Below are 10,949 nucleotides of genomic sequence, written 5' to 3' on the forward strand. Positions count from 1 at the left end.
ATGGAAGTTATTGAAAGTGAAGTTAATGGATAGTTAGCTTATGAGAGGTACCTAATTGTCATTCTTATTAGATAAGTCCGGTAGTTGAGATTGCCTCTGTCAAGTGCTATGGCGAAGTGTGTGAGTCGAGGAAGTCACCTCGAAGTCCGAGGGTGTTGTGGAAAGAAAATATTCTCACTTATTTGTATAGCCAAATGATTGTGGCTCTAAAGGTACTTTCTATATGTTATGATTTAAATATGTACAGTTCATGTCAAGATACCACTTCTGTTAATGTAATGCCTTAATTTTGAGATTGGTGTTATTGATATACATTGTGATGCTTTGTTGTGTTATGGATGTGTTGTTAGGGCGGTTTTGGTGATTCTCTGGCAGGTGGATAGGCCCTATTACAAGAGAAACTCTGCCAAAATTTCTGAAAATTTTTGGAGTTAGTAAAAAAATTTCGAGGCTTGAGATGTGTGAAAGAAGAGATGAATTTTGTTGGGTGTTTTGAGTGGACTTTAACCCTCATTCAAGGACAAATGATCCAAAGCGGGGGAGGATGTAAGGCCCCGTAGAATTAGCTAATGATTTAAGACTTTATAGTGCACCAACAATAATTGGGAATAATGTTTTTGAGTTCTAAAGGGGACCTATGGGATAGAGCCATATTATTTTGACTTGAAAATACATATGGAGAGTGTTTTGGAACATATTAAGGAGGTTTGTAAGTGGGAAGAAGTTGTTTGGAATGAGTTGGAAATATTAAGTGGAATATATGTCCAAATTTGCACAACACTTGATTTTGAATGGGTATAACTCTCATAATATAACTTTCGTTCCAATGTATTTTGACCCTAAAGTGTATCCCTTTGAGTCTAGTTTCTAACACGCCAAACCGTTCGTCATTTGGACTTTCCTACTAAATGTTATGATCAAATTACTAAAGTCAAACCACCCTTTTATTTTGGCGGATTGTGAAGCAAGGCTCGCTTCGCCAGACCGGGCGCGCCCCAACCTAAGGTCTTTTAAGTCATTTCAGAGGCTCATTTTCCCCATTTCACCTGGGCAAATTTTGGATCTTTCCTCCACTCTCTCAAGACCCCCAACTCCTCCCATCTTCAAGGAAAGAAATCCCCATTATCTTGGTGTGAATCCTATCATTTTCACACTAGAACTAACTCAATCCACCATGAAATCTTTAGATTTTCAAGAAATTTCTTCAAGAACTCAAGGGGGGGGTTTTGCTAGATTTCTTCCAAAAGGTAATCCTACACCCTTAGACTTACATGCATGGGTTTATTATCAGAATATGAGTAAAAATTAAGTATTGGAACTTATGGGATGGTGATTGGAAGCCATAAGTTCCCAATCTAAAAATTTAGCCATTGTAGAGATTGGAAGATATTATTTGATGGAATTTTGTTAGTTGGGTGTGGATGGATGGTCATGCATGTGATGTTGGAAGTCATAAATTGTTTGAGAATGATTGTGGGATAAATTGTGGGTAAATGGTGGTAATTGGATGAACTAATTCTATGGTTAGGAAATGTAGAGATTTATGCCTACTAGGTGTTTGATAAAATGCCTAAATTATGAAATTTGTTATTAATATTGGTCCCATTGAATGTTATTGTAGATTGAATTTTATTAGTGTACTGGACCATTGCAGTATCATTAAGGGGCGAATTTGAGGTATGTTGGTTGAACTTCACCTTTAGAATCGAATTCTATGATATCCCCTTAAGTTTCAAGTGTGGTTGGCCCAAGTTCCTAGTTCCCATGTTCCGAGTTATTCCTTATAAATTTTACTATTCCGAATAAGCTTTTGTTGAAAGATATGTACTAGAAATGCGTACTGAATGCTCCTATCGTATTGTGCTCTCCTTTATAAGTAATTCCAATGTGACTCGAGTTCTTACCTACGCACGAGCTAAAATTATGTATTGCCATTTTGGGAAAAAGTATTTCAAAAATAAATGGTGTATTGCTCATTTATGATTTTAACATGTGTTTCCATTGCTGGTCAGTTTGCCTTATTCTTTGGGAAGAAACCTTATGTGTTAAAAACTTTCATTACTAATTATTTGAAGTTATGGTTCTAGAATATTCTATATGTTGATGTTGAGATGATGATCCTTGAAAGTAAAGAAATGAAGGTGTGGAATATGAGTTACAACCATCGTGCTTTGAATGGGGAATCATATGAATGTGGTTGAAAGTATTAATAAAATTATATATGGTGTGAAAGGTTATGAGGTGAATGTATTTGTATTTCTGTTTCCTTTGTATGTAAAGCAAAAAAAGAATGTTTTTGGGAGTATCGTTAGCAAATCAGGAAGGGTGGGTTGTAAGGCCCACACCCAAAACCACACGTGCTGGTGTAGGAGTGGATTGTGATTTTCCCCTTATTTGGGATGAGATTGAAATATTGAGGTGATTGTGATTATTACCCTTAATTGGGATGAGATTGTTGATAACCCTGGATTTAATGTCGACTCACACGGCATATGTGGGGAGATGACCTAGCCAGTCAGGTGGTGATTGTCACGCCCCAAAATCGAGGAGCGCGACCGACGCTCAATCGAGTGAACCCGTCCGAGCATTCCTGTTAGGTTTCATTCTACCCAAACTCATCCATGAATAGAGAAAATACATATTATCATTAATTAGACGAAAATGTGTTCAGGTCTACAATACCAATTCATTTTCAATAGTTTCATCATTTTTAAAGTCTCAAATGGACAAGTAATACATCCACAAAATAACATAGTTTGTCTTTCCCCAGCACCAATACATAACCCACACTATGTCTACGGAGCCTCTATAGATAAAAAAGAGTGCAATGATAATGCCGGCAATAAGGCCTCGGCTATGCCTCAAACAGAATACACAAAGTACAAAAGATTTATGACCCCGGAATGAAGTGGGGCTCACCAAGTCAGCTGGGAAGAAGGTGCACCACTATCAATGATCAATATCTCCTGCTGTGGAACTACCTGCATCCAATTAAAGATGCAGCACCCCCGACAAAAGGGACGTTAGTACCGTCGAATAGCACTAGTATGTATAATTAAATACCTTCTCAATAGAATGACAAATAATACAAATAAGATTAACATAATATCAATGAAATACTTAATCAACATCAAACCTCAATTTTAGGATCGAAACAATGTTCAAATTAATTTCCACATCTCACATTGGGAGATTTTTAGTATCGATATACCATTGTCCACAATACCATTATTCACAATACCATTATTCACAAAACCAGTACCACCGTACTCTCAGCACGGAGTCCGATCACGATCCAATCGGCTAGGCCATCTCATTAGAGGCATAAATCACAATTTTTCTCAATATCAATACCACCGTATTTAACACGGAGTCCGATCACAACCCGATCGGCTAGGCTATCCATTAGGGACATCAACCACAATTACCATTTCAATTACAATTTCTAGCACAATAACCACCATGTGTGCGGCATGGTGTCCGATAACGACCCGACCGACTAGGCTGTCTTATTTGAGACATCAGCCTTTTTATATCAATTATCGCATTTCGTATTACTTTCACATCTTTTCATTTCATTGACACTAATGGCCATAATTATAAGATCATTCTTGGCACGTTGGCCATATTCAGTATTTCATGCTCACCTTATCAATTTCAAATATCATTATCATCATCAACAACAAATACAATTCAATCAAGGTTTGTAATACACATGTGAGCAATTTAGAGTCTAAGGCTCATAGAGATATTTCACAAAATTTGGCATAATAGCCTTCATTTGAACTTGACTTAAAGTCGAAACATTATTAATGCACATCCCATATTATAACACATCCTCAATTGGTAACATAACATGAATAAAGCATTTGGGATGCTTTTTGAACATATATTTTTCAACCCAATCTTACTCGGGATATCAAATTTCATAATGAGTCACTCGGGAATTACATATTTACATGAATATCATGGGATTCAATTCTAAGAGAAGAGTTTAGCCAACATACCTCACTTGAGCTTCCTTACACTCTAAATATTCCGGAATTCTTAGCAATTTCAATCTATTGTAGAAATATAACAAACTGAATCAAAATTAGGAAGATGATCATGGTTCTAGCTCATTTGAGCATTTTATCAAACACTAGGTGTTCATAAGGTTTCAATGTCCTTTTTATGAAGGATTCCATCATCCCACAACCCAATCCTTACCATTTTTAGCTCAACAATCTTCCTACACCCTTTGATAACACATGCAAGTAAAATAAACAACTCTCATGCCCAAAAATCATCTTTATAGTTACCCATTTTCAGAAGATTTCGAAATTAGGGTTTAGGGTGTAGAATCTTACCTCTAGGATGAAGACCTAGTGAGCTTCCCTTCTTAATCTTCCAAAACTTGAGCAAGAATTGAAGAACAATTATTGAAGAACACCTTATCACTCTAGGTCACTCTCTCTCACTCTAAAATATCAGATTATGACTCAAAAATGGCCCAAAGAGTGTATTTAATGAAATAGGGTCGGGTTTGAAAAACCCAAAAATGGAGCTCCGGAACAAGGTATGCGATCGCATAAACGATATGCGGACCGCATATGGGTCGCATAATTTGTTGCAAAATAGCCAAAAGAATTGTCTGTGTATGCGGTCACTATGCGGTCCGCATAACTGTTATGCGGTCGCATAATGCACCGAATAACAGTTATGCGGTCGCATAATCGATCGCATAGTTGCTTCCAACTGACCCAATTAACTGCCTCACTCTGCGGCCATTATGCGGTCCGCAAAGTGGTTCTGCGGTCGTATAATGGACCACAGAAATGCACACTTCCGCCAAAATTTTTTTTTTACTTTCCGGTGCATTGTTCAACCCAAAAAGTCCGAGCCATGAAACATTATTTTCTTTGCAAACTTTACCAGGCCTTACACTTAAGTACTTTGAAATTTTCCGGGCTATTATAGTGATCCCCCGCTAAGGATCATTCGTCCTTGAATGAGGGTAAAAATATGTCATTAGCATCTTATGCAACTCAGTTTGTTTCATACCACATTTGAGCAGCCCCAAATTTGACTAACTCCCAAAATCTCCAAACATTTTGCCAGAGTTTCACTTGTAACTAGGCCTATCCACCTGTCAGAGAGCCCCAGAAACACATCCTAACAACATATACGTATCCCAACGACGTAAAACTATACAAAACAACACCAATTGTGGTCTCATAAGCAATATATATCCAGAAAGGAACACCCTTAATGCCAATTTTTCACATGATATAAAATTCATAAAAAATAGGTCTTATAATATATTTCCTAGATCAAAACTTTAAATCCATGGTCATTCAAACAAATAAGGATACTTTTTCTTCATTTCTTCCTCAGTCTCCCTAGAAGCCTCTTCAACCTGTTGGTTTAGCCACAACACTTTCACGGAGGTAATTTCTTTGTTTCTCAATTTTTGGACTTGCCGATCAATAATAGAAACTGGAATCTCTTCGTAAGTCAATTTCTCATTTACCTCAATGGTCTCCACCGGAACAATGAGTGTCGGATCTCCAACTACTTTCTTCAACATAGACACATGAAATACCGGGTGTACTAATGACATCTCAGGTGGTAGCTCAACCTTGTACGCCACCTCACTGATCCTCTGAATGATTTTGTACGGTCCGACATACCTCGGACTCAATTTTCCTTTCTTACCAAATCGCATTACCCCTTTCATGGGGGAAACATTCAAGAATACCCAATCATCTTCTTTGAACTCCAAATCCCTATGACGAACATCAAAATAGGATTTCTGACGACTCTGAGCAGTCTTCAACCGCTCCTTAATGATTCTAACTTTTTCCATGGCCTGATGCACGAGGTCTGGCCCTATCAACTCTGCTTCCCCAATTTCGAACCACCCAATGGGAGATCTACATCTCCTACCATATAAAGCCTCGAACGGTGCCATCTGAATGCTAGCATGTTAGCTATTATTGTATGCAAATTCTATAAGTGGTAAATGATCATCCCAGCTACCTTTGAAGTCTAGCACACAAGCACGCAACATATCCTCAAGCATTTGAATAGTCCGCTCTGCCTGTCCGTCAGTCTGCGGGTGTAAGGCTGTACTAAGATTCATCTGAGTACCCAAACCTTGCTGAAATTTCTTCCAAAAATTAGCAGTGAATTGTGCTCCCCGATCAGAAATGATGGAAACTGGGGTGCCATGCAACCTGACTATTTCTTTGATATACAGGTGAGCATACTGCTCCGCTGTGTCGGTAGACTTAACCGGCAAAAAGTGTGATGACTTCGTGAGTCGATCCACAATCACCCAAATTGAGTCAAACTTGCACGGAGTGTGCGGTAATCCTACCACAAAGTCCATATTAATCATTTCCCACTTCCACATTAGAATTTCTATGTTTTGTGCCAACCCACCGGGCTTTTGGTGTTCGGCCTTCACTTGCTGACAATTCGGACATCTTGCCACAAAGTCCGCCACATTCCTCTTCATTTCATTCCACCAATAGACTTCCTTATGATCATGATACATTTTTGTAGAACCTGGATGCACGAAATACCTAGAAGTGTGAGCTTCAGTCATAATTCTTTCCCTGAGACCATCCACATTTGGAACACAGAGTCACCCTTGGTACCTTAGTTTACCATCATTCATGCTAAGAGAAAAGGCCATGGTATTATGTTTATGAATCCCCTCTTTTAATTTCACCAACAATGGATCGTTATATTGCTTCACTTTGACTTCCACAACAAGCGATGATTCAGCCCTATTTTGCACAATTACCCCTCCTTCACTAGAGTCCGTAAGACGAACTCCCAAACTAGCCGATCGGTGAACTTCTTTGGCTAATGGCCTTCGATATGCCTCCAAGTGTGCTAAGCTACCCATAGATTTCTGGCTAAGAGCATCCACCACAACATTAGCCTTCCCCGGATAGTATAAAATATCAATGTCATAATCCTTGAGTAATTCAAGCCATCTTTTCTGACTCAGATTCAATTCCTTCTGTTTGAAAATATATTGAAGGCTCTTATGGTCCGTGGATATATCCACATGGGCCCCATATAAATAATTACGCCAAATTTTCAATGCAAATACCACCGCCCCAAGTTCTAAATCATGTGTTGGATAGTTCTTTTCATGATTCTTTAGTTGCCTAGAAGCATAAGCTATCACCTTTCCATGTTGCATTAATACACATCCAAGCCCGATTCTTGAAGCATCACAATATACCACAAATCCATCTATACCCTCTGGCAGAGTCAACACCGGTGCTATAGTCAATCTTGCTTTCAATTCCTAGAAACTCTTTTCACAAGCATCTGACCATTGGAACTTAATTTCCTTCTACGTCAATTTAGTCAATGGAGAGGCAAGAGTAGAAAACCCCTCCACAAACTTTCTGTAATATCCAGCTAAGCCTAATAAACTGTGAATCTCTGTTGGAGTTATAGGCCTCGGCCAATTTTTCACAGCTGAAATTTTCTGAGGATCAACCTTAATTCCCTCACTAGAAACTACATGACCCAAGAATATGACTGATTCAAGCCAAAATTCACACATTGAAAACTTTGCATATAAGTGATGCTGATGTAGGGTTTGCATAACTACCCTGAGATGGTCATCATGGTCCTCCTGACTTCGTGAATATACAAGAATATCGTCAATGAACACTATCACAAAGGAGTCGAGGAATGGATTAAAAACGCGATTCATAAGATCCATGAAGGTTGCTGGAGCATTTGTTAGCCCAAAGGACATTACTAGAAACTCAAAATTCCCATACCGGGTTCTAAAAGTTGTTTTCAGAATATCCCGCTCCCTGATCTTCAATTGGTGATACCCGGATCGTAAATCAATTTTGGAGAAGTACCTGGCACCTTGCAATTGATCAAATAAATCATCTATCCTTGGCAGTGGGTACTTATTTTTTATTGTTACCTTATTAAGCTGCCGATAGTCAATACACATTCTCAGTGACCCATCTTTCTTTCTTACAAAAAGGACCGGTGCGCCCCAAGGCGACACACTTGGTCGGATAAAACCCTTTTCTAACAAATCTCTCAATTGTTCCTTTAGCTCCTTCAGTTCTGCCGGTGCTATTCTGTAGGGTGGAATAGATATAGGATGCGTGTCTGGCATTACATCAATCCCAAAATCAATCTCCATGTCTGGTGGGATCCCAGGGAGTTCATCTGGAAAGACTCCCGGAAATTCATTCACAACAGGCACAGACTCAAGTGTAGGTGCCTCAGCATCGGTGTCCGTAACCCAGACCAAATGGTAAATACATCCCTTGTTGATCATTTTTGTGGCCTTTAGGTAAGAAATAAACCTACCCTTCAGCACTACATCATCACCCTTCCACTCAATAACTGGCTCATTTGGAAATTCGAACCTAACAGTTCTGGTTCGGCAATCAAGCTTGGAAAAACAAGAATAAAGCCAATCCATCCCCATTATCACATCAAAATCGACCATTCTCAATTCAATAAGATCGGCCACAGTGTCCCGACCATGCACTGTGACAACACAATCCCTATAAACCCGCGCGGCCAAAATAGACCTACCAACCGGAGTAGATACAGAGAATGACTCATAAAGCTGTTCTGGTTCTATCCCAAATTCCATAGCAACATAAGGTGTGACATATGACAAAGTGGAACCGGGATCAATAAGAGCATATACATTATGAGATTGGACAGCCAATATACATGTAACAACATCTGGAGAAGCCTCTAAATTCTGGCGACCCCTCATAGCATAGAAATGGCCGGATCCTCCTGAATTATGTGCTCTACCCCTAGTTGCACCACGCTCTACGGGTGTTGGAGTGCCTTGAGCTGGAGGAGGTGATGCGGATATAGTAGCTACAGAACTGGCTAGTTGTGCCATGCCCCTGCTCGCACCCTGGCGGGACAAACGTCAATCCCTCTGAATGTGACCCCTCAATCCGCATTCGTAGCATATGGGTAAGTCCATGTAGCATATTCCTAGGTGCATCTTTCCACACCTAGGGCATGGGGGCTTACTCTGCTGCTGGAATCTACCACCATGACGACCCTTCTGATTGGATCCCCTGTTGCCCTGACTGGGCCTGAAACGGATCCACTGTTGCTGCTGATTAGGCCATGATGGCGGTGCACTAGCCGAAGACTGAGCAAAGGACTGTGATAGCCCTGATGACCCTCCTCTGAATGTTGACTTGCCACCACTAGAAGAACCACCAAACTTTCCCATAGACCGGGCCTTATCATTACCCTCTCGCTCCATTATGTTCCTTAATTTGCGGGTCTCTGTGGTTTGAGCGAATGCCACCATCTTTCCATAGTTCATATCAGAATTCAAGGCTGCTGTAGCGGCCTCATTAATTACCAAGGTACTGAGGCCCTGCATAAATTAGCAAACTCTAGCCTTCATAGTGGGCAGCATGTAAATAGCATATTAAGACAGGTACGCAAATCTCATATGGTAATCCTACACACTCAAGCTACCTTGCCTCAAGATCTCAAACTCAGCAGCACGGGCTGCCTTAGTCTCGGCAGGCAAGAAATGATCAATGAAGGCATCGGCAAACTCACTCCACGTCGCTGGAGAGCTCCTTTCTTCACGGAAATCCTCCCATAGTTCAAACCATGAATATGCCACCTCTTTCAGGCGGTAGGAGGCTAATTCCACTGCCTCTGTTTCAGTAGCATGCATAGCTCTGAGAGTCTTATGCATCTCATCAATGAAATCCTGGGGATCTTCCTCTGGGTTAGTACCCGTGAACAATGGAGGATCTAACTGGAGAAACCTATTCACCCTGGAACCAGTAGAATCCCCTGGCTGACTGGAAGAAGTGGGTGCAACATTTGACCTCTGGGTCTGGGAAGCAACTATTTGACCTAACATATGTATGGCTCCCCTAAGATCAATATCAGAAACACTAGAATCAGAAGCTGGAATGGAGATGGAACTGGTATATTAGTTGGAGGGACTGTTACACCTTCAATAGGTGTGGGAACAGGTGCGGTCTGATCAGTTGTAGTAGAGTCAGATAGTGTAGTAACTGGAGGAATATTCTCACTCCTCATGTGCTAACCCGCATCATCAATTATACGATCAACTGTCACTCCTAGGGTGACATTGGCTCTTTGGCCAGTTCTTGCCTTCTTATTAGGCGCCATGTACTAAAAATTAGAGCAACTCAGGAGTTAAAGGAGGATAAATCTTAAAACAAGCTTTAGCGCACGATCAAGAATATGAAATAAGGGTATTATTCCTAAATTCCCATGTAGCATCCTAATTATAGATGTGGTCGACAACACACCGATAATAAGAACTCTACTAGACACGGCTCCGAGACATCCTAGGACACTTTAAAACTTTAGGCTCTGAGACTAAGTTTGTCACGCCCAAAACCGAGGAGCGCGACCGGTGCTCAACCGAGTGAACCCGACCGAGCAAGCCTGTTAGGTTTCATTCTACCCAAACTCATCCATGAATAGAGAAAATACATCTTATCATTAATTAGATGAAAATGTGTTCAGGTCTACAATACCAATTCATTTCTAATAGTTTCATCATTTTTAAAGTCTCAAATGGGCAAGTAATACATCCATAACATAACATAGTTTGTCTTTCCCCAGCACCAATACATAACCCACACTATGTCTATAGAGCCTCTATAGATAAAGAAGAGCGTTTCTAGGAAAAAGTAATGCTGGTAATAATGTGTAGAATGTGGCAGAATAAAGTTGTACTACATTTTATATCCAATCTAGAAACTCCACTGCCCCATGCGTCAAATGGGTCCCACATCGGCCATTGTTCCCGGTGGGGCAGCTGGCGCAATCTGGTGAAATATAATCACTTTTTTGTCTGTTAGGCGAGCCACCGGCTGATTGGCTACGCTAGCAGCTAAACTTGTCAATCTTTCAACTTCATGAGAGAATAT

The 10,949-nt window shown here is 40.3% G+C and overlaps 1 protein-coding gene across 1 annotated transcript; it reads right to left on the minus strand.

The window, feature by feature from the left end:
* Nucleotides 1-9,487: 9,487 nt before the first annotated feature.
* LOC138907749 (uncharacterized) lies at nt 9,488-10,179 on the minus strand. Its single transcript, XM_070198356.1, has 2 exons — nt 10,095-10,179; nt 9,488-9,951 (listed from the first exon to the last, which is right to left on the minus strand). The coding sequence occupies exons 1-2, from the start codon at nt 10,177-10,179 to the stop codon at nt 9,488-9,490; spliced, it is 549 nt and encodes a 182-aa protein (XP_070054457.1).
* Nucleotides 10,180-10,949: the final 770 nt, after the last annotated feature.

The sequence above is a fragment of the Nicotiana tomentosiformis genome, chromosome 3 (assembly GCF_000390325.3).
Source record: "Nicotiana tomentosiformis chromosome 3, ASM39032v3, whole genome shotgun sequence".
Taxonomy (NCBI): Eukaryota; Viridiplantae; Streptophyta; class Magnoliopsida; order Solanales; family Solanaceae; genus Nicotiana; species Nicotiana tomentosiformis.